Below are 25,481 nucleotides of genomic sequence, written 5' to 3' on the forward strand. Positions count from 1 at the left end.
AAAAAAAAAATTTGGATTTCTTTATATATTTTTTTTCTTAAAAATATTTATCATTAAATTTACTTTTTTTGTTGTTGCTGTTGCACCACTCAGCATGTGGGATTTTAGTTCCCCTACCAGGGACTGAACCTTTGCCTCCTGCAGTGGATGCACAGTCTTCCCCTCTGGACCATCAGGAAGGCCCCCAAATTTACTGTCTTAACCGCTTTTAAGTGCACAGTTGAGTAATGTTACGTATATTCACAATGCTGTAAAACAGGTTCCCCAGGATTTTTCATCTGGCAGAACTGAGATTCTTATACTCGTTAAATACACCTGTTTGTCCTCTCCCCCAGCCCCTGATAACCATCATTCTACTTTCTATATCTATTGAATTCAACTAGTTTAGAGACCTCCTAGGAGTGAAATCATACAGTCTTTGTCCTTTGTGCTATGTCAGAGGACATAGCACAATGTCCTTAAGGTTAAAGAACATACATAATGTCATCCATCATGTATGTCTTCATCCATTAAGACTGCTGTAACAAAATACAACAGACTGGGTAGCTTACAAACAATAGAAATTTATTTCTCAGAGTTTTGGAGGTTGGAAGATCAGGGTTACACTAGGGCTGGGTTCAGCCCACTCCAGTGTTCTTGCCTGGAGAATGCCAGGGACGGGGGAGCCTGGTGGGCTGCCGTCTCTGGGGTCGCACAGTCAGACACGACTGAAGTGACTTAGCAGCAGCAGGGCTGGGTTCTGGTGAAGGCCCTCTTCTGGGTTGCAGATTGCCAACTTACTGTAGTATCCTTTTGTAGTGAAGGGGTTAATGGAGCTGTAATCTCATCCAAGAGGGCTCAGCAGACCTAGTTGCCTCCTTTGGGCATTGGCATTGCAATGTATGAATTTTGAGGGGCTTCTGTTGTCTGTGTGTGTCACATTTTGTTTTTCTACTCATCCATGATGAACACTGGGTTGCTTCTACCTCTTGGCTGTTGTGAATAGTGCTGCTATGAACATGGGTTTGCAGTATCTCTTCAAGGTACTGTTTCCAGTTCTTTGGGATACATACATAAAAGTGGAATTACTGCATATCATATACCAATTCTGTTTTTAATTTTTTGAGGAACTGCCAAACTGTTTTTCACAGGGGTTGAACCGTTTTATAATCCCATCAATAGTGCACAAAAGTTCTAACTTCTCCGTATCCCCACCAACACTTGCTATTTTCTGTTCTTTGGGGGGGTTTTTGTTGTTGTTGTTGTTTTTGAGAGTACCTATCCTAATGAGATCCAACCAGTCCATTCTGAAGGAGATCAGCCCTGGGATTTCTTTGGAAGGAATGACGCTAAAGCTGAAACTCCAGTACTTTGGCCACCTCATGTGAAGAGTTGACTCATTGGAAAAGACTCTGATGCTGGGAGGGATTGGGGGCAGGAGGAGAAGGGGATGACAGAGGATGAGATGGCTGGATGGCATCGCCGACTCGATGGACGTGAGTCTCAGTGAACTCCGGGAGATGGTGATGGATAAGGAGGCCTGGCGTGCTGCGATTCATGGGGTCGCAAAGAGTTGGACATGACTGAGCAACTGATCTGATCTGATCCTAATGGGTATAAGGGTATTGTGGTTTTGATTTGCATTTCTTTGGTGATTAGTGATATTGAACATCTCCTATACTTTGTTTTCTGTTAGTATATTATCTTTGGAGAAATGTCTGTCCAAGTCCTTTGCCCAGTTTTTAATTGGGTTATTTGATTTTTTGTCACTGTGTAAAAATTCTTTGTATATTCTGAATATTAACCTCCTATCAGATATGTAATCTGCAAATATTTTCTCCCATTCTTAGGTTGCCTTTCACTTTTCTTGATTGTGTCTTTTGATGAACAAACTTTGTAAGTTTGATATTGACTCCTTTGGCTGTTTTTGTTTTTGTTGCCTGGGCTTTTGGAGTCACACTCAGGAAATCATTACTTGCCAAATGCAGTGTTATGAAGCTTTTTCCCTATGTTGTCTTCTAGAAATTTTGTAGTTTGGGGGTCTTATGTTTAGGTCTGTAATTCATTTTTTTTATGCTGATTTTTTTATATGGTATAAGTGTCCAGCTTCATTCTTTTGCATGTCATTATCTAGTTTTCCTATTACCATTTGTTGATGACACTGTGCTTTTCCCATGGAGTGATCTTGACGCTTTTGTTCAAGATCATTCGACTGTATGTGTGAGGGCTTCTTTATTTATTTATATTTTGGATTCTATTCTGTTTCACTGGTCTATATGCCTGTCTTTATGCAAATACCACACTATTTTGATTACTGTAACTTTGTAATATGTCTTGAAATTGGGAAGTGTGGTTTCTTTAACTTTGTCTTTCTTCAAACTTGTTTTGGCTTGAGATTCTATATGAATTTTAGAATTTTTCCTTATTTCTGCAAAAAAAATGCCATTAGAATTTTAAATGTTGGATCTTTAGATTGCTTTGGGCGGCATTGACATCTTGACAATATTAAGTCTTTCAATCTATGCACATGGGATTCTTTACATTTTACATGTCTCTGTTCATTTCTTTAAGCATTGTTTTGTGGTTTTTAGTGTTCAAGTCTCTTACCTCTTGGTTAGGTTATTTCCTAAGTAGATTTTTTTTCTAGTGCTATTATAAATAGAATTATTTTCTTAACATCCTTTTCCAATTGTTGATTATTAGTGTGTAGAGACACAAGTGAATTTTATATGTTGTTTTCTTTTTGTCCTGCAACTTTGCTAAATAAGTTTATTAATTCTTTCATTTTATTAAAAAGTTTGGAATTTGAAATGGGAATGCAGCCAAATTTTATTTAACCAGTTTGTGGATTTGCCATCTAGAGGAGAAAGACACAATTACCATTCATGTAATTGAGATGAGCAGGTATGTGTTTGGCTAAGGATGCCAATACTTAGAATTGGGTTATGGGTGAAGTGGGGAAGAGAGATGAAGTGACGGAATCTGTGGCTAGAACTACTCGTGTAACATCCTGTCTAATGAAGAGAGGGCAGTTCAGCTAAGAGACAAATGGCAGACTTATAGAAAAACAACCTTTTAATTAGTTTCCATGAGGCAACCTATAAAATTATCTATTATTTTAAAACTATTGAATTACTTTTTTTGCACTTTTAGATCTTACTTGCAAAATATTAAATTTGTACCTAAGCATTGGGTGTATTGCTCACCAAATAAGATTACATTAATGTTATTGACTAGTTTTGTTTAAGTAATGATTTGAGGGACAGCTATGACTGCCTTTCCCCATATTACCTTGCTTACTTGGAGTCTGAACGTAGATGACAGATAGGGTAGACTTCAGGAGGCACAGAAATGCTAAATGACCAGCAGTGGTTCTTTGTGGAGTCTCCTCCCCTTTTCTTTGTTAGGTATGAAAGGAAACGAGATATGTCAGCATTTTCTAACTATGGGTAGAGGCTCAGAGGCACACTAGAATACCTAAATGTATGCAGTTGTAGTATTCCCAAGTGCAGTGTTTTATGTAACTTTTGAAAAGATTGTCTCTGGGTGATATATTTTAAGTGTGTTTTAGAATCTTTTCTGAAACTGAAGAACCAACTCCTTTAATTATTAGTTTTACAAATCCCTACCTCATACATGTAATTTTATTTTAAAAAAGATTACACACACATATGTACATATATATAGTCATCCCTGACCAACCTAGACAGCATATTAAAAAGCAGAGGCATTACTTTGCCAACAAAGCTAGACAGCATATTAAATAACAGAGAATTGACTTTATCAACAAAGGTCCATCTAGTCAAACCTGTGGTTTTTCGAGTAGTCATATATGGATGTGAGAGTTGGACTATAAAGAAAACTGAGTGCAGAAGAATTGATGCTTTTGAACTGTGGTGTTGGAGAAGACTCTTGAGAGTCCCTTGGACTGCAAGGAGATCCAACCAGTCCATCCTAAAGGAAATCAGTCCTGAGTGTTCATTGGAAGGACTGATGTTGAAGCTGAAACTGCAATACTTTGGCCACCTGATGCGAAGAACTGACTCATTTGAAAAGACCCTGATGCTGGGAAAGATTGAGGGCAGGAGGAGAAGGGGATGACAGAGGATGAGATGGTTGGGTGGCATCACTGACTCAATGGACATGAGTTTGGGTAAACTCTAGGAATTGGTGATGGACAGGGAGGCCTGGTGTGCTGCAGTCCAAGGGGTCGCAGAGTTAGACACGACTGAGCGACTGAACTGAACTGAACTGGCATCTGCAGGGGAGTGGTTCCAGGACCGTGAATGAGCATTCTGTATCTACCATTTTGTGCCCTGCTTTGTTTCTCCAACAAAAATAGCTTCCATGTCATTGCAAACTTAATTTTTTAGGTGTTGCATATTATTTCCTTGGATGGATTATTAGAGGGCTTCGCTGGTGGCTCAGACGATAAAGAATCTGCCTATAATGCAAGAGACCCAGGTTCGATCCCTGGGTTGGGAAGATTATTAAAAGGGTTATTAGAACTTAGTTAATCATCACCTGTCCTCCCACCTGCCATGGGCCATTGGGTTTGTTTTTGGCCATTTGAAACAATAGTTTGTAACTGGCAAACCATTCTAATCTCCTAGCTCATGGGCCCCTTCATGACCCACTCACATTTCCCTGTGCTTCCTAGAGTTCAGTCGTGGTCTCATTGGAGAAACGTAGAATTAGCTCTTCAAGTCTCCTTCAGGAAAACTAAGCATATTGTCTGGCAGAATGGTGTACAACATAGTGATGGAGAGCAGCTTGGCCCCTGTTGAAGTCCAGTTGTCTGCAGTAATTATGAGTTAATAGGATTTTTGTTAGAGTCGGTAAGAAAAATAAAAAGGAAAGTTAAAGTCCAGTTTTCATCATCCACAAGAGATGTGGTCTGTCTCTATAATAAAGTATGAATGCTGTTTATATAGGTTCAGGGCTACAACATCCATGGATGTTATTTATCTAGGTCCTAGGCAAAGCCCTGAAAGTCACCCCACACCCACTTTCCTCATCTGCCTACTCCCTTGATGAACAAGTCCTGTGATTTTTACCTCCTACAAAATTCTGTCCTGTTTCTCTTTCAAAGCTCAGTTCAAATGGGCCTTGTTGTTGACCCTCTCTAATTCACTAGGACGCTGGTTATTCCCCATCCCCCACATCGTGCCCAAAACCTGTCTCATTACTCTCAACGTGACCTTTAGCTCTTAGGATTGTTTTTCATGACTTTGCCTTCAACCAGTCTCTGAGTTGCTTGTGCTCACCCTCAGCAGACTCCGTGGCATATTTATCTTAGTACCTGGTACCTACGAGAACACTAGGAACATAGAACATATTAACAAAAATTGCTTCTAGGAATGGGTGAATAGCTCCACAGATGTTTCCACTCAAGCAGCTAGCTAACCCATTCTGTTGGATCTTGCCCTGTCAAGGTCTTGAGCATTTTGCATTCCTGTTTATTAATAAAGCTCAAAGCCAAATATCTCAAAAGCAAGCATATTGAACTATCTTCTAAATTTTACAATGAAATCTATTGGGGAAATCACCTCTGTTAGAAGCTCACCTGCACTGCAGGTAGAATTTTCTTAGAAACCCTTTGATCTGAATTTGAAAATCTGTATTCCAAGGTTTTCTGTCTAAAAGATCAGAGATCTAATCAAGGGGAATCTTCTTCTTCAAATGTTCTACTGTAAATGATCTAATGCAACATCCTCACAGATACTAGAGGGTGGTGGGGAAGGGTGATATCTGTCCCTCTTTATTACTGGATGCCCAGAAGCATAGCATTTTAATTAGATATTCTTTGCACTTTTCTCTCTTCTGTATAACCCTGTTTTTTATTCTCCTCTCTATAAATGTTTAATCTCCCATTTTCACCTCGCTGAGATGTTTGTCTCAATATTCTGCAGTGACACATCCCTGGGACGTGTCTTTCATGAAAACGATGGCTTGTGCTCTGAATGTTGAACATCTCCATCCACTCAGGGCACCCCAGTTGTATGCTTAGCAGTATATCTTAATAGATATCCAAACTGGCGATTTTCCTTTTGTTAAATTTTTTTCCTCTTTTCTGAGCCTACGCAGTTAAGGAAAAGAAAACAAAACTGAAAAGCGCTAAGACCGTGTTAATATCAGTGTTAAGATAATAAAGTCCATCGACAGGAGGGTCCATAGTGAAAGGTCAGTCTCCCCCAGATTCCCAAGATACAGCCTCTTTTATGAGATATGCTGCTTTGTGATTTGAAGTTATCACCTCTCTGAAAACATAGAGGTATAGAGAAACACGAAGATATGTTTCTCTCATCTGTTTCTCTCTATGTTCTAGATACCAGAGATACTAGTATCTCTATTCCTTGATTTTAAATTGGACAGTATTTGCTTTTTTCTTTAGAGGATGAGAAATTGGAATTCATGTAGCTTCTCTCATTTCTCCCCCATTTTGATTTACAAACGCATGCACACACATCCTGTGGGTTCACACATATGGCATTGCTAAAGTTTAGAACAGTGACTTGTCTTCTGTACCTGTAATAACTATTCTATACTATGTAAATATGTCACATTTATATTGTTTTAGACATATTATTTTCTACAGAACTGTTTAGTTGTGTGAGCAGTTGTAACGGAGGATATAATCCTATTTTATTAAATTCCTGTGGCTTAAAGGAGAATGACTTTATTAATGAGAGATTCTCGTAACTGACTTTAGCCTTTGCACTTACTCCTCTGGGTATTTATTAAACTTTTATTGCTGGTTGCCTTTGCTATGTTTAGCACAAAGTTTTTTCCCACCCAGTTTCAATGGGCGCTTGGGTAAATGTGTTTGCTTGCTCTGCCGTCTTGTATCAGAGCGGTCAGAAATGTTAAACATAAGTTAGGAATCTTAAATCTTCAGCTTTGGGCTTAATTCGTATATTTGGTATTTGGCCTAAAAGTTGTTGAATAAAGCTATCTTAGACAATCGCATCTTGCCTGTCCTACCGGGATTGGAGCCATCAACTATTTTTTCCTTCTATATCAAGATTTCGCAAAATAGACTATAGCATTAATGGTTCTTAACCACTGAATGAAGACATTCTGCTCAGAGGCTACTCTCAGACTTGAAAGAAATTTCAGGAAGGAGTCTGTGTGCATTTGCAGCAGCAGTAACTCTTATAGTCTTAGCAAGCATGTTTTAGAAGAGCTTCTCCTTTGGGGTAAACCACATTCTCTTTGGCTCATTTGGAGGTGGTTGCTGCCCTGTTTCCTTACGGGCCACGTGTTGTTTGTGCTCCCTGTGGTCTTCTGTTTGGAAAGGCCCTCGGCGTGTGGAAATAATATGGGTTTGTCACATAATTGTCATCAACTTAGCGTGGGAAGCGATACTGCTTTTCACAGTGGCTGCTGTGGGTTTTCCTGGCCATTCTCTTAGGGAACGCTTAAAGGGCAAAGAACTTTAAAGCCTTTGTCTCAAATGCTTGTCCAGTCCATAATAGTCTAACCATGGTGAACGGGTAATGTTCTTAAGTAAGCTCTGTGGATGAATGAAACTATTGTGAGCTCTACCTGTTGTAGATTTTATCATGAGCTTATAAATGTCTCTAACATTGGTTTTCACTTGAAAAGCAAACCCAAGTATAGGTAATGGAAGCTTTTCCCCCCCTTTTTCTTAACAGCTGTTTAAGCTCTATTCTTCTTAAAATTGCAGCATTTAGATAAATATCCCATTTGTAACAGTGCTCAGTTATGCTGATATCCTTATAGCCCAGAATTTTTTTCTTTTCCTGAGTAAGTTGGCACTAGAAGCAGAGGGAATTTTTCAGCCTTTGTTTTAAATGTACCAGCTTCTGAAACTGAATGGTTTTTTTTTTTTCTTGTATATGCTTTATGTACGTGTACTTTTCTCCAAAGGTGATATTAACTGATTATTATATTCTGTAGTCACAGGAATTGTCTTACAATGTGCAGTTTGCAGATGTGTATTTACAAACACTTTATAGAGAGTGTTTTTGAGTATAAGAAATTCAGCAAGCCCATTTAGAAACTTTATAGTGAGTTTTAAAAATGCAGTGCTTTTAACTTCTGCAGTATATGCCCTAGTGTGTTTTCTTTTAAATAGAAATGAATTTTGTTAAGAAAGCCAATCTTTCTCTTTTACTGGGGAATGCCTAAGGCCATAATATAAGAACTTCTATCTTAATAGGAGGTGATTTTAAAATTTCTAATACTGTTTGACTCAAATTAGATCATACTGTTTAGTTTATTATCTCTAAAAGAAGATACTAAGAAGGTCTAGATTTTAAATTATCAATCACTTACTCTTTGTCTCAACATGACAAAGAAAATAACTTCTTACAATTTGAGATTCATCAGAGCACTCAAAAGCTTTTATATGTCAGAAGGTACATTTTTTACATGATGATTTAAAATCTATAAGTAACTTAGAGTAGAAATAGAACTTACTCAAATTACATTACTAGCATGAGATTACCTAAAACATGATCTGTTGGTCATTTATTAACAGACACAGCTCATCACCTTCTTTGCCTGGTGTGTGTCAGGTACTGTTCTCACAATGACTTTTAAAAATAGTTTCCTTTGAATTATTTTGCTTTTAAAGTTAATTGCCAAATTTTGTATTCATCACTCCAGAAGGAATTAATTACCTTAGGTGACAATTTCTAAACTGTTGGCAGCATTCGATTTAATATTCAGGTCAGAAGCCCTCTGGCCAGAGTGTAATATGTTAAAGGTTCATAAACTAAAAGTAATGGTTATAACTTTTATAACAGAAATACAGTTTAAGAGAATTTTTTATATAGATAAGTAATGTTGCCGCTCTGAGATTTCTAAATGTCTGACATTTCTAAATAACTTTGGTTGATGACTATTCTTTGTTGATGACTGATCTAATTTTTAAGAGTAAAATAGTATTAGAAATTTTAAAATCACCTCCTATTAAGAATAATTTTGGTTCAGTGTGGTTAAATGGATCGTTTATAATGTTACATATTTTTCTCTATGTGTACATAGTCTGTCTTGTTTTATATGTATGAAACTCGCTTGTGAGAGTTGACTTTATTTCTAGTTTTGTGATGTGGAGAACTGTTATCATTTTAAGATTAAGGTTTTGAATATAGACACTGAAACCTGCATTAAACATATTAAGTCTTGTTGTAACTTGCCTTTTAATCTTTTGCATGCACTATATTTTCATGTTAGCACTTTGGTCTTTAAAGAAAATTCACACTACATCTGTAGAGATAGAGTGAGGTACTGTTTCTCATTTTTCATTTTTTATATTATTAGTTTTTTTTCCATTCCTCTGTTTTCACACTGACATCAGAGATTATTCATTAGGTAGAAACAGGTAAAAAGGTCTTTCTGAATTCAAGAGCAGGGATAACATTTTGATAACAAAGTCACTAGTCCTCAATTTTTTTTTTTCTCTCACTTTTGGCCCTTCCCTTACCTGTTCTATTAAATCTGTTTCCTGTTCAGAGAGGGGTAAACTCTTCAAACAAGTATCTCTAGGAACTGGAATACGTGGACTAGACTTTACATCTGGACAACAGCCAACAGCCCTTTTAAGAGCAGCTTCACTGAATGCACCGTCGTTTTATCGAGTTCTGGAGCTTCAAGGGGCTTTGGTCGTGTCTGATACAGAAGTAAGAAGCCATCTGAGGAGGCTAAATGAGTTGGTCGTGGTCGTGACTTAGATAGTAGGTTGTTTGATTGTATGTACCACTCAATTTCCCAGAAACGAAGGTGTGACAGACATTGGTTTGGTTCAGTTAGAACCAGAGCCGTTGTAATGAAGACAGGAATGGACAGACTGGAGGTATATTTTGGAGGAAGAGTTGATCATGCTTAATTGTGGAACTGATGTAGAAGGTTAGGGAGAGTTAAGAATTAAAACAGCTGTCACACAACTCTCATACAATCCCCTCTTCTCCCCAAGGAGCAATAAGTCTTGAAGGAGAGGACTTAAGTGGAGGGTGATATGATCAAATTTGCATTTGCTTGTTTGTTTGGGGTTTTGCCCTTTTAATCAGGGGTATAGTTGCTTTACAATAGTGTGTTGGTTTCTGTTGTACGATGAAGTGAATCAGCTCTATGTCTACATATATGCCCTCCCTCATGAACCTCCCTCCCACCCCCCACCCCATCACAACCTGCTAGGTTACCATAGAGCCCTGAGCTGAGCTCTGATTTACAGCTTTAAAGGGTAAGTACATCCTCAGTTGAGAATGACTTGGGGGGATAGGTTAGACTGGAAGGTGGTTGGTGTGTTGAGGTGCTGTTGCAGATGTCTAGCTTGACTTAGGGCAATAAGACTGATGTAGAAAAATAGAGAGGTTGAAAGGATATGTTAGATAGTTACTGGTTGAGGGAAGAGTGGAGCTCTCTGACGCCTTGGTTTCTGACTAGTAGAGCCTGTTAGATGGCGATGCCACTCTTCTGAGATGTCTGGCTTGTGGGATAGAAGGAAGAGCATGAATTGCCATTTAGAACTATTATGTTTAAGAGTCTATGAACAGGGCTTCCCTGCTGATCCAGTGGTTAAGAATCTGCCTTGCAATGCAGGGGACACCAGTTTGATCTGTGGTTTGGGAAGACAACACTTGCCACAGTGCGGCTAAGCCCATGAGCCACAACTATTCAAACCTGCGCTTTGGAGTCCAGGCTCTGTAACAAGAGAAGCCACCGCAATGAGAAGCTTACACACTACAACTAGAGCCCACACAACAACAAAGACCCCCAAATAATGCTTATTTATTAAAAATAAATAAACAAATTTTATTTAGTTATTAAAAATAAAATGATTTTTATTTATAAAAATAAATGATATTATTTATGTATTAAAATAAATAGTATTTATTAAAATAAACATTATTAAAACAAACAATATTATTTATTAAAAATAAACACCTAAATTATTTTATAAAGTAAATTATTTATAATAAATAAATAAATTTTAAATTAAAAATATATATATTTTAAACGAGTCTATGAACAGTTGCTAACTTGGAATCAGAGTTGATAGGAGAACCACGGCTTTAAGTGAGATTCCATAAGGGAAAGAATTTAGATCAAGTAGTGGCAGAATATGGTGTGGAGAGAAACAAGTCCACCAATTTTCACCTGGTAGATATCTAAAAGGATGAGATAAGCTGGATGTAGTTTAGCACTTGTCCTCCTGTTACCACACTGAATATAAGCGGCAAATGATCAGGTAGAGAAAATATGTGTCGAGGATTATTTCCTGAACCAAGGCCAGTAAAATGCTACTCAGCTATTTAGATCTACCTTTGTTACAAAGAATATCAGTAACAACATTTTCAGTTCATGGAATTTTACCTAAATTCTACATCAAATTGAGATATAATTTTTATTAAAAGTTTTCTGTGAAAAAAAATTCTATGAAATCTATAATACCTAGAGTCATTTGAAACTTCCAAGTGCTCCATTGACATCTTCTTCACTAAGTGTCTCATACAGTTGCTCAAATTTAACATTTTGAAAGTCAACTTCAACCTTATCCTCAAACCTGCTTTTTTCCTCTGGTCTTTCCCCTTAAGTCACAAAGCTCAGACCTTCTTTAATTTTTTTTTTCCAAAAAAATTTTTTTTATTGACCTATAGTTTTTACAATATTGTGTGTTTCAGGCATACAGCAGTGATTCACAATTTTTAAAGGTTCTACTCTGTTTATCAGTTCAGTCAGTTCAGTCGCTCAATCGTATCCAACTCTTCAACCCCATGGACTGTAGCATGCTAGGCCTCCATGTCCATCACCAACTCCTGGAGTTCACCCAAAGTCATGTCCATTGAGTCGGTGATGCCATCCAACCGTCTCATCCTCTGTCGTCCCCTTCTCCTCCCGCCCTCAATCTTTCCCAGCATCAGGGTCTTTTCAAGTGAGTCAGCTCTTTGCATCAGGTGGCCAAAATATTGGAGTTTCAGCTTCAGCATCAGTCCTTCCAGTGAACATTCAGGACCGATTTCCTTTAGGATGGACTGGTTGCAGTCCAAGGGACTCCTTGCTGTCCAAGGGACTCTCAAGAGTCTTCTCCAACACCACAGTTCAAAAGCATCAGTTCTTCGGCACTCAGCTTTCTTTATAGTCCAACTCGCACGTCTGTACATGACTATGGGAAAAACCATAGCCTTGACCAGATGGACCTTTGTTGGCAAAGTATGCTGCTGCTAAGTCGCTTCAATCGTGTCCCCTGCTGGTGCTGCTGCTAAGTCACTTCAGTCATGTCCGACTCTGTGCGACCCCATGGATGGCAGCCTACCAGGCTCCCCCGTCCCTGGGATTCTCCAGGCAAGAACACTGGAGCGGGTTGCCATTTCCTTCTCCAATGCATGAAAGTGAAAAGTGAAAGTGAAGTCACTCAGTAGAGTCTGACTCCTAGTGACCCCATGGACTTCAGCCTGCCAGGCTCCTCCGTCCATGGGATTTTCCAGGCAGGAGTACTGGAGTGGGGTGCCATCGCCTTCTCCGGTCGTGTCACCTACATACAAAGAAGTTCTGTTCTGAGAGCACGATCATAAGTTCAATGTGTTCATGAGTCCAGCGAAGTTAGCCTAGGTACCCTGCTAACACAGTCAGCTTTGTACCGCTGCTTTTATGCTTGCTTCCAGACATCCTGTGCTTGGAATAAAGACACTGTACTTACTGTACTGTATACACAAAAGCACATATAAGTACACAAAAGCACAGCCAACTGTAGAGGATGCATACTCAGGACAGTGTATACCAGACATGTGAACTTGTGTGATTGGACATGGAAGCATACATTCGCATCTTTGAAAGTTCACAACTTGAAGGTTCGTATGTAGGGAGCTCACTATATAGATCATTCTGCTTGCTCCCTTACTCAGAACCCGCACATGATTTCCTTTTGTGCTTAAGGTAAAATTCAAAATCTTTCTCTTGCTTTCTCAAGTCTGGCACATGCTGATCCCAGTCATATCTGCCAGCTTTGCTCTTCCTTGTTGTTATTTCCTGTCCCAAAGGCTCCTATCCCAACCCCTCACTTATCTAATTCTGTTCATTCTAAAAAAATTCAGCTTAAAACTCCCATTTTCCAAGGAAGTATTTGCTGAAGTCTCCTTCTTTAGAGGTGTTTCTCCTTCTTGGCATGGTCAGGGAAGGCCGCTCTTTGGGGTGACTAGCCTCAGGGCTGATCTGAAATGACAGCAGGAGTGATTGCTCCAAGATCTACAGAAGGAGCTGTGCATGCATCCCTGGGGCTGGGATGACTGGGCACAAAAAATCAAGCTGCCTTCAAGCCAGACGAGACTCAACTTACTAAAACACTTGGACGACAGACAGAGTCTCTACGCAAAGGCAAATCATTAAAAGATTTTTCATCCACCGAGGCCTGCTTTGCAAGAAGCAGATCTCCACTCTGAGTCATCGACTCTCATTTAGATTCCTAGACAGGTTTCAAAAGTATTTGTAATGCCACTGACCCAGCTCAGCAGCGGCTTCATTAGGGCTCAGTGACTCATGTACAGGGTGCCCATACCTGGTTTCCTCTTGGGCAAGAAGCATCGTAGAATACAAAAAGCATTGATTTCAACACCAATGAAACTTGGGCCCAAATTTCAGTCCTCTTATGCGTCAGCTGTCAACCTTGGATACTATAATTATTTGCTCTGAGCCAGTTTCTAACCTGGTGGTGGGTATTAAATAATATGCTGGACTTCCCTGGTGGTCCAGTGGTTAAGAACCCTCCTCGCCAATGTGGGAATGGGGTGGGGGGTGGGGTGGGCTGGGGATGGGACAGGGGACGTGGGGGGACGAGTTCCCTCTCCATTCCCGGAAGATTCCACATGGCGTGGAGCAGCTAAGCGCATGCACCACAGCTACTGAAATCCAAGCGACCTAGAGCCTGTGCACTGCAACGAGAGAAGCTGCTGCAATGAGAAAGCTGTGCGCCGGGAGGAAGAGGAGCCCTCGCACACTGCTACTAGAGGAAGAAGCCCGTGTACAGCAGTGAAGACCCAGCATAACCAAAAATTAAATTAATAATTTTGCCAAAACTTCTCCCATTAAAAATTATGAAATAACCTTTGAATGATGTTCGGTGTCTGATGATAAGACACCGAACCCAAAGCAAATGCCTATCACTCATGCTGATCATTGTCTGCTTGCAATGTTTATCCTCTGCATAAAGTGACCCAGGGGACTTATGTCAGATTTTAAGACCCACCCCCCCACCCCCAACCTTCACATCAGCTCAGCAACTGTGTAGTATTATACAGGCAGACTTTGGAAAAGAAAACAAGTGATGAAAACATTGGCCAGAACCCCTTCATGGCTTCTCTCTCGAAAGTAGGAAGAGAAAAGTGATTCTGTGTCTGAGGCAAAGATAAATGTTAGAATATTTCCTCCTTGAGGTTTTACTTCTTTTTTTTTTCTCTCCCTGAAGACATAGTCTCAAAGAATGTGGAGAAACTTCAAAAGCAGAATAGAAGCACGCACATTGACACATGGAAACCTTTACAACTTTTCTGTTTACACAGTGATTTTTTTTTTTAAGCCCTACATAACAAAATATCAAGAGTGGAATTGGGAGGCTGCCTTCCAGATTGAAATGCTTAAGTAAAAATCTTGGGTCAGAGTGACTCCACACAAATAAATGTTAGTTTGACACGCGAGTGAGCATGTTCTGACTTCCTTTCTGTTGTTGATGGTTTACATTTTAATTCCTGTCACAGGCTTTGGATTAAAAATGTGTTGCCTTCATCATCATGCTCACATGTTGAGACTCAAACAGAGCAAATCCAGTAGATTTATGTAGCTTTTCCCTAGCCTGGATGGAACAGCGGTACATTTTTTATTAACATAAAGACTTTGTCAAAAGCACCAAGTACAAAGATGGTTGTTTGCTTTTGTTTATTTTCTCCTTCTCCTTTTTCTAGGATTATGACAGTTTCTTTGAATCCAAGGAGAGCAACACAGTCTTTTCATTCTTAGGCCTGAAATCACAGTTGGCGTCAAAGGTAGGTTAATCTTTTCTTGTTTTAAAACGTGTCTTGAGTTGTTCTCAGGGATTGAGGTAAAAGGAGTGTAGAGCTAGTCTTCCAGGTTTTCAGCTTTCGCTTTCTCAGGTGCACAGTTAGGACTGCCCAGGGTAAAGCCACATAAAGATGCCATTTTTTTTTTCTTTCTTTCTCACTTTTAACTGTTGCTGTATATTAGAATTTATCTTTATTTAAAATTCAATTTATTCATAATTTGGACTTCCTTCTTTCAAGAAAAATTTAAGGTAGCAAAAAATCATAGGTGCTTCTTACTTTAAAGTGCAAGCTCACATTACTTTACCTTTTTTGAAAAAGAATCAAAGCCATGCTTTTAAGGTCTTCTCCTATTTAAGTCATTTACATTGGAAGGGGCATGATTTGCAATAACAAATGGTCAGCCTTGAACAAAGAATAATTCCTAAACTAGTCCAAGTGTTTTTGAAGCCACTTTATTGTGTCAGATGTCTTTTAGAAAATGTAAAAGCCTCAACCTTTTCTAATATTTAGAACTATAGATGATATATATTATTGTAACTTTGTAAAGCACATAAATTCATTTTCAAGATAAAAAATACCATTTCTTTGTTAAATAAGGTAATATTTTTAGTGTTATTTCCCCTTCAGAAAATACTTTTTTTTTCCTGATTATGAAAATAGCCTAGACTCATTTTTAAAAACTGGGAAAATGCAAAATGTATAAAATAGAAAGTAAAAAGTCACCAGAGAAGCCCACATAAACATTTTTGATGTATTTCCTTGCAGTCTTTATGTACATGGCAATGGAGGTTTTGACTGTATTTCAAATTGAGACTGAATTCTAAAGCATCTATTTTTAACACTGAGTTGAAATGAAACAGCATTACTGGGAAACTTTGATGTCTATAAGTAATAGGTCTTTTGAGGCCACCCGGGATCTGTACCATTTCTGGAGCACCTGTGGGAGGAAGGCAGAGACTATCAATAATACAAATTACACCCCAGCACCTGTAGCTCCTCGCCAGTGTGAAATTGTGCTTTGTTATACATCAGTGAGTCCACAGATGGTGGTGGGTGGTTTCTGTGCACATGTTTTAAACAGAGGCAAAACCCACACATAAAATATTTAAAGGCTCTTAAAGCTATTTTTATAAAGATGGAACATTGGAATATTTGGGAAAATGAAAGTATTTTTATAACGTGTTTCATATAAAGATATTAAACAATCCAGATTTATCTTCAAAGAACTGGAAAAAACTGGGATAAGAGCAGTCTAATGGATGCATAAATCCAGTGGACAGTGTCTGTGCAAACATCTTTGAAAAATACTGTGTGCTTGCCATCTTTGTTCTCATTTTCCCCTAAGATGTAGATTCCTTTGAGATTCTGTGGGCTGACTTTTTTTTTACTCTTTGAAAATCTTTATATTCTCTTAGAAAGTTTTTAGGAAACCTATGATCTGTAAAATATGCATTCTCCCATAACTTGTGGTCCTGGGATTAAAGTTGGTCTTATGTTTTAAATGTTTTAATGGATTTATAATTTACATACCGTACATTTCCCTTGTTTTTACAATTCAGCGATTTTTGGTATATTTACAGGGCTGTGTAACTATCACCACAGGCATAGAGTTCATTTATTTATTTTTGGCTGCTCCGCATGTGGGATCTCTGTTCCTAACCAGCGATCAAACCCGTGCCCCCTGCACTGGGAGCATGGCGTCTTACCCACTGGACCAGTAGGGAAGTCCCAGGGTTGGTTTTGATGCCACTGAGGTTTGCTTGATTTCAGGAGACCATCCCATCAGCAGTGAGGGCTCCGGGCATCCCCACCCATTCCGACCCCCGTTTTCAGACTCCCGAGTGAATCATAATGTGAGCAGGGGCCCATGGAGCCCAGGCGGAGGGCTGTGGTGCAGTGTACCTGCTGCTCTCACGAACCATTCAAGGCCTCAAGCGTTAATAGCAGCTCATACGTCAGTCCCATAGAGGAGAAGTGCAAGTATCTTTTAGAGCAAATCAGCATCTCCCCCCTTTCTAGTTATTTATTTTGTGCTCAGTCATGTCCCTCTCTGCCATCCCAAGGACTATAGCCCTCCAGGCTGCTGCCCTTGGGATTTTTCTGGCAAGAATATTGGAGTGGGTTGCCATTTTCTCCTCCAGGGGATCTTCCCGACCCAGGATCAAACCCATGTCTCCTGCATTGGCAGGCGGATTGTTTACTACCGACCACCTGGGAATCTCTATTTATTTTGTACCTTGGGAGTAATTCATTATACAGTCTACACTCTTAAGGCCTAGATGGAGCCTTCATGGATGTAATATACTATACGATGGAGCCTCCTTTCCCGTCTTCTTTCCTACGCGCTCTGCAGCACAAGCACATAAAAGACAGAGCTAGCCCACCAGGGGACATAAAGACTGCATTAGCATCTGATTGCTCTGTGCAACAGTGAGGGGAGAGAAGCTCAATAGGAAAAGAACATTCAGCACCCAGGTGTAGACACTGGCCAGAGTTCAGAGTGGATGGGACACAGGATGGTAGAAGGTCACAGAACGGTGGCCTGCAGGGCCACCATCCCATATAATATGTGTGTGTGTGTGTGTGTGTGTGTATAATGGGATGATATATAGTCATGCTTCAGAATAAAATTTAATTATATTAAAGAAAAAACGTCCATGCAGGACAGACACATCCAGAGCCAATGTGCCCTGCATAATAATGAATACATTGAACACCAAGTTTGCTTCCAACTTTTTGCATTCTTGGTAGTACCCAGAAACATCCTTGTAGCTACTAACACTCTGCTGCATGTACATTTTTAAAGAATTCAAGTGAGTTGCTGATACTTAAAATACTGATTTCCCACATTTCTCTATTCCTTGAATTGTACAAACCCTGGTTGGGAGTCGGGGAGCAGAGGCACACCCTCCTTTCTGGATGTCTGGAGCTCACTGTGGTACCTACCTACGAGAAAAAGACCTTTTCATGAATAACTGTCAAAGGAAATCATCAGCCTCATTCTCATAATAGACTCAAAACAGAGCCTGAAATGGAAGTTTCTGCTTTCGGATCACCCCATTCAGGGCTGATATTGAAAACGTGTAGCCACCAGTAAACCCTGAGCACTGAACCAATAGGGGGCTCCTCTCAGAGCTCCCAGCCCCCGCCCACACCAGGGGTCAGCCATCCAGCTGTTGGATCATGGTGGCTCTTGAGGGCCCGGAGCCCTCACAGCTGTTTACCAATAGGTGTGGTGGTGTTCCCCTCGGGTTACCCTCTGCGGGGCCCCTGAGTGAGGTAACTGCCCCCACCCCACTCACCCAGGTGCAAGAGGCATTTCATCAGTGTTGGAAACAGGTGGCTTCCTTTCTCCTTTTCTATTTGGCAGGTCAGGTGGGTGTGACTTACATCTGGGCTCTGATCCTGAAACCTAGGATTCGCTCTTACCTATTACATGAAGGGAGAAGGCAATGGCAACCCACTCCAGTGTTCTTGCCTGGAAAATCCCATGGATGGAGGGGCCTGGTGGGCTGCAGTCCATGGGGTCGCTAGGAGTCGGACACGACTGAGCGACTTCACTTTCACCTTTCACTTTCATGCATTGGAGAAGGAAATGGCAACCCACTCCAGTGTTCTCGCCTGGAGAATCCCAGGGACGGGGGAGCCTGGTGGGCTGCCGTCTATGGGGTCACACAGAGTCGGACACGACTGAAGTGACTTAGCAGCAGCAGCAGCATCACATGAGGGTGATTATTGTGATTCCCAACCTCTCTGTTCCCTGATGTTTCAAATATCACTGCCAGGGTCCAGTGGTTAAGACTCCATGCTCCCAGTGCAGGGGGTGGGGGTTCAACCCCTGGTCGGGGAACTAAGATCCCACATGCTGCATGGTGCGGCCAATAAATAAATGAATAAGTAATATAGATCACTTGCCAGGGTGAATTTTCTTGTCCATGTAATGCAATAACTAGCTTTTTTTTTTTTAATAGGCAGAATCTTAGCGAAGACAAGTGGAAGAGATGGAGGTGCATTTCAGAGTCCCCTCTGGTACTCGGCGCACACCTGCTTACCTAATGCATCACTGTGACAGAAGCCACATGCGTTTTCAGTAACTTTGCTTGCCATGGAAAAGGTGTTTGGGGAAGACTTGGGTCTAATGGGATTGCATGATCGCTTTAAACCAAATCAGGACTGTGGTGGGTTTTTTTCTTATTTTCAAAATTACCTGCAGTTGCCTCACTTTACCCGGAGGAGCTGTCACCTGCTCCAGGTGTGCTTCCTGAATGACTGAGTGATAAGCGGGTGGCACCATCAGAGAGAAAATACTGGGTCTGCCCTGGTTTGTCGTTGATGCCAGGATTGCTCAAACCTGCTTCTCTTCTAACTACCTAGGTGATATCCTTGAAATTAGCCTGCCAGGCTTTTAGAATATTTTGATCAGAAAGAAAAATAGCAATGTTGGTTGACAAAGGGCTGAAGGTCTTTGCTGCAGAATCACAAATATTCCAGTGCTTTGTCATAACTGTAGAAAAAGTTAGGTGCTCTAGCCTCCTTTTGGTGATGGAAATTCTTACCCCTATAAATCCTCCAAGATCCTCCTGATGTGTCCAGAAATCATAGTTGATTATAGTATATGATCAGAACCGAGTTATTGGGATGAGAAGAATTGCTATTTTGAAAAATACATGCTTCTTTATCTCTTGCAAGGGGCAAGTCTCACTTAATACATAAGATTGCATAAAAGGTATATTTCAAGAGGTGCACTGATTAGATAGTAAATTTATAGGGGATATTATCTGACTCATATCTGAAAGCATTTCAGCTCTAGCAACTTAGTATGCATTAGTGCACATATATTTTTGAATGCAGCTCCCCTAACTAGTAGCTGCTTATATATTTTGTGAAAGGATTATATTTTTTGAGAAAGGAAGATCTTGGTTAGATGTATTTTGGGAACCCTTGATGAGGCATATTAAAAAAATAACTAATATTGCTATACATTTTAATTTTTTTTTCCTGTGTTACTTTTCATTGGTCCTCTCACTCTGCCAACTCATATTTCTGGCCAGTGCACAGTCCCAGATTTTCAGAGTAATGTAGATACATGTTCTTATTCCATGTATGAGCACTAGTGATTTTTCAGAACAGAGTACATACAAGAAAGAGGCTGTCAGAGATTCACTCTGGATAGTACATGGCATGTGAAGTCTCTGTTCCCTTTGAAGTGGATGCAGATAAATACTGAACCTGTCTACTTTATTAAGGCAGAGGCTCCTTTTACTGCATCCTTGTCCCTGCTCACATTTCTTAAGAGTTTTTAGTTGCCAAACCTGGGAATAGTCTTGCCATAGGATAAACTCTTAGAGGACTGTGTAAGATATTCTGCTATTCTCAGCATCCTGATGGTGGACTTGCCCTTTGGATTCTGAGCAGGAAGTTTGTATGAAAGGAAAAGAACAAAAGAATTGAGTTCCTGTCACCTGTGTTTTCTCTCCCTCCAACTTGCTAAATGTGGACTCTTCTAAAGAGCTTGTTGAATGCTAAAGCTGACATCCCCAGCCTGAGGTTTGCAGTCCAGGGCTATAAACAGAAGGAAAGCATTCCACTGATTCCTACTTGACTGGAACAGACACATAATCCACAGTTTTCTCTCCAAGGAAAGTTGCTGTGAAATCATGAGTATGACTGCTTAGTTGGCATTAGGTACAATCCAGGTCACATTCCACTTGATAAATCCCAGGGACTATCCAGGAAATTGTTTTTGAACTGGGTATTGTGTTAAAGTCTGATAAGACTTAGTATTTCTTTTTAAGATACGATAGTTTAAAACATTAATGTTACTGTGATCTAACTTACGTTTTGTCTGCTCTTGCCAGTGAATACCAAGAAGCAACTTAGTAAGATTGAATCTTTGGGAGTTAAATTCTGGGGTCATAGGATCAATACAATACTTGCCAATACCAAGAAAGCTACTCAGACTTGTTTGTCTCAAAACTTTTGAATTACTCTGATTGTAGTAGATTCTCCTAAGCAGACTAGATGAATAGGAGAGCTAAATTATTATTATTACAGTTACACACCATCTACCTTCACTTGTACTTTTTTTTTTGATCAGCAAAGAAATAGGAGAGACCAGCTTGAGCTGGTATTGTGCTTGTAATGAGTGAGCTTAGAAATGCATTGGGTGGTATTTCCCATGGTATCCAGGCTCCGCGAAGTCCAGAGGGTATTGCTGTCTGGGCTTACCTGAGCCACACTGTGTTCAGATAATATCATGCCCTTACTTGTGTTGTTTTACCAGCTAAATTCCAAACACGTAATGATTTTCTTCATCCCTTCTTTAACTAGCTGCCTTTAGATCTGGATAATCACCTAGGAAAGAAGTGGATGGGAATTGTAGACATAGATATTATATCAGGAGCATTTCAAGACAGACTTTTTCTTTCCTATAGCAGGCTTGTTGGAACAAAGGATATGTGCTGCTAAAAAATCAGATTATGCCTTTTTAAAATTAGACACAATACAGAGTGCCATCCTGCTAGGTATATGCAGACCAGAAGAAAATTTATTTGGGGAAGTACTTGTTTTTCCAGATTCTGGCATTCTGTTAAAATCAAAGAGGAGAAAAGGAAGATTTTTTTTTTCCTCTCAGGCTCTAATATATTTTAGATTTGTTTCTGTTTTATAGATTTATCCAGTACTCCCACGTAGATGTTTTTATATTACATGAATTTAATAATGAACTAAACTTATTTGTCCTCTGTTGTTGAAGGGTACCAAAGCCTCTTGCTGTTTTGTTTTGTTTTTTAATTTGATTCTGCTATATAGGGTTTTGCTTTTTCTACAGATGCTTTTCATTTAATATCTTTTCTAAAGTGTCAAGACCCACTTTGATCTGCAAAATTATTGTTTTTAGATTTCAATTTGTATGCATTTGTTTCTAAAGGCATTGGTGAAATGTCAGATTTTATATTCAGCATTAAAGAGGAATAAATTCCCGAAAACCCACAGTCTGGAAGTGGAGTGTTTGTTCCCTACCATGTCTTAGACCTTTCCTGATTTTACTTTTGTGTTTGTTTGAATCTTCCTACTTAATTGGGCTGCTCAACTCCATACCTGAAAGCTATAGATTAGTTGTAAAAATGCATATGGCTCATTGAGCACTCAAAGAGACAGTTACATATGTGTGTGTGTGTGTATTGGAGGTGACTGCAGAATCATCTGTGTGTGTATTGGAGGTGACTACAGAATCATCTCAGTGTGTGTGTGTGTGTGTATTGGAGGTAACTGCAGAATCATCTCAGTTGTGTGTGTGTGTAATTGGAGGTGACTACAGAGTCATCTGTGTGTGTGTGTGTATTGGAGGTGACTGCAGAATCATCTCAGTGTGTGTGTGTGTGTGTGTGTGTAATTGGAGGTGACTGCAGAATCATCTGTGTGTGTGTGTGTGTGTGTTGGAGGTGACTGCAGAATCATCTCAGTGACCAGGACCAAGAATGGCATTAAATCACTCATCCCTTGCTTGGTTCAAATGCCTGACAGTGGTTTCCTGAGTACACTGAAGCGCTGGGCTGTGGATTCTCTTCCCTTGGTTGGTTTAGTCACTAAGTCATGTCTGACTCTTGCAACCCTATGGACTGTAGCCCGACAGGCTCCTCTGTCCAGGGATTTTCTAGGCAAGAACACTGGAGTGGGTTGCCATTCCTTCTCCATCGCTTCCCTAATTCTGTGCAAAAAAAAAAAGAAAAAGTAGTGTAGCCGCAACCTGTAGTAGCAGGGCTCCGTTTGCTGCAGCCACTTCTGAAGGCAGAAGATATTTCTGAAGGCAGTGTCTGAAGTTACGCACATCCTTAAACTGTTTCTAACCTTAGACACCAAGACGAGGGAGGCGAAGGAGGAGATAAAGAGTACAGGCTGTCAGTTTCCAGAAAAGTGCTAAATTGTGAAACCAGGGAAGCCAAGTAAATCCCCGCCTACTTGTAACCCAGATTTTCCAACTTGGTAGTTTTCTGGCAGTGCGGGCCAGGTCACTGGTTTGGTCACCCAGTTAATCAGTATGTGTTGCGCCCCTAGAACATGAGGGGGACTGTCTGAGCAGGACGATAGTCTCAGGCCTCCAGGAAGAGAGAAACAGAGAAGCAGTCACAGCAAGGACAGCGGGTGGTGATTTGAGAGACAGGTAAGTTCAGTGTTCTGGGTGATGGTTCATCTGAAACGTGGTATATAATCTTTTTCTTTGTATGTTTGAACCATTCTGGTTTTTTAAATTGTCTCATACCTGCAGTGGAATCAGCATGCACGTGCACACACACACACGTATGTGATACATACGCTGCCACATAAAGAAAAATACACACACCCAGTAGTGTCTGCCAGCAGCTTCCTGCCGTCCCTTTGTGGCACCACGTGGCCTTCCCTGACCCTACCCTGTCCCCATTTAATAGTGGGAGACCATTCTGAATGCTGTGTTGATCGTAACCTTTCTGTCCTTTATTATTTTACCATTGTGTAGATACCTAAACGGAGAAGGCAAGGGCATCCCACTCCAGTACTCTTGCCTGGAGAATCCCATGGACGGAGGAGCCTGGTGGGCTGCAGTCCATGAGGTCACTAGGAGTCGGACATGACTGAGGGACTTCACTTTCACTTTTCACTTTCATGCATTGGAGGAGGAGGTGGCAGCCCACTCCAGTGTTCTTGCCTGGAGAATCCCGGGGACGGGGGAGCCTGGTGGGCTGCCATCTATGGGGTCGCACAGAGTCAGACACGACTGAAGTGACTTAGCAGATACCTAAATGTACATATCTTGAATGAATGGAATTAAACTGTATTCTTCTGTCGCCTTCGTTTTTATGTTCACTGCTTTTGGGCATAATCATCTTGAAGCAAGTACCCTAGCTTGTTTATTTTCACTGCTAAGTATTAGTTCACTGTATAAATATATCACAGTTTTTCCCTTCTCCGTATGGAAACACACCTTTCTTTGAAATAGAAAAAGGAAATGTTGCTATGAACATTCTTCTGGTGATTTCTGGGGCACATACACAAGTAGATGTAAACCTTGAATGGAATTGCTATATCACACGTGCTATAAGGCACATCGTTAACCTAAATAGACAAGGCTAAGTTGTTTTCCAAAGTAATGGTACCTACTGACAATCCTACTGGGATTCTAGAATTTCTGGTACTCTCGATCTCACCAGGGTTTACGATCATCAGACTCAACATTTTGCCAAGCTAAGGAGTGTAAAATGGTATCTTGTGGTTTCATTTATTTGATCACTAACACGACAAATATGTTTTACTATGAGAATTCCTATTTCTTCTTCCTGGAAATCCCTCTTAGGTCTTCTACCATTTTTTCTATTGTGTGTTTTTTTTTAATTAAATTTTGAAAGTTATTTCTAGTTTTATTGGTAAATGTTTAATAAAGTAGAAACCATATTTAGAGTTAAAATTCTTCTGAAATTATTTCCAAAATTATGAAAAAAGCATGTGAAACTTTATTCTATTTGAAGGAAATAAATGTGTAAATTATGTGTTATGTGCTAATTTTCACCTCCTCAGCATCTCAGCCTAGAGAAGATGTACTTTGGAAACCTCTGTACGTCCTGGAGGAGGAAATGGTTACCCACTCCTGCATTCTTGCCTAGAAAATCCCATGGACAGAGGACCCCGACGGGCTACAGTCTAATGGGTCGCAAAGAGTTGGACACTACTTAACAAGTGAGCACACAGACACACACACACAAACTATGCTCTCAAAGTGTTCTTTCTTTGAGGTAATTTTAAGGCTCATCAATTCCAGTTATTTGGTAGGAAATTAATGTGATTTATTTTCCTGCTGCAGAATAAAACCAAAAGGAAATCTTTATGTAGACTCTATGTTTGTTTATGCACAATTCCTTTGTATGTCACTATAGAATAGGCTTACAGCAATAGGCCAAATGATGTTATACTTAAAAGGATATTTAAAAAATAATTTTTTTGTAGGGCACACAGTTTTGAGGGCATTAGCCTGTTAAGACCCCCTTTGCCCGGCAAAGGAATAAAGCTATTCTTTTCTCCTTCACCCGTTCTCCACCAGAATAATTTTTTTGAGTTGAAGGAGATTATATTGAACCTATTCTCATAAATAATTCTTAAACTGAATGGAATATCACCATCATGTGAAGAAACCCAGTATGTTGTGACTGTTGTTGTTCAGTCACTAAGTCATGTCCAAGTCTGTGACTCCATGGACTGCAGCAAGCCTGGTTTCCCTGTCCTTCACTGTCTCCCGGAGTTCGCTCATTTGTCCATTGTGTCAATGATGCCATCCAACCATCTCATTCTCTGTCGTCCCCTGCTCCTCTGCTCAATCTTAACCCAGCATAGGGGTCTTCTCCAGTGAATCAGCTCTTCACATCAGGTGGCCAAAGTTATGGAACTTCAGCATCAATCCTTCCAATGAATATTCAGGGTCAATTTCCTTTAGGATTGACTGGTTGGATTTCTTTG

General features: G+C 40.1%; 1 protein-coding gene across 1 annotated transcript in view; it reads left to right on the plus strand.

Moving 5' to 3' along the window:
• SH3BGRL2 (SH3 domain binding glutamate rich protein like 2) overlaps positions 1-21,991 on the plus strand; it is a 72,335-nt gene extending 50,344 nt beyond the window's left edge. Inside the window, exons 3-4 of the mRNA XM_086316920.1 lie at positions 14,901-14,981; positions 18,971-21,991. Of these exons, the coding sequence (XP_086173046.1) occupies positions 14,901-14,981; positions 18,971-18,982 (93 nt within the window). The 3' untranslated portion in view covers positions 18,983-21,991. The remainder of the gene's footprint in view (positions 1-14,900; positions 14,982-18,970) is intronic.
• The last annotated feature ends 3,490 nt before the right edge of the window (positions 21,992-25,481 follow it).

This window comes from Bos grunniens, chromosome 9 (genome assembly GCF_055505025.1).
Source record: "Bos grunniens cultivar Pamir isolate PY7600 chromosome 9, Bosgru_T2T1.0, whole genome shotgun sequence".
In the NCBI taxonomy this organism is placed as follows: Eukaryota; Metazoa; Chordata; class Mammalia; order Artiodactyla; family Bovidae; genus Bos; species Bos grunniens.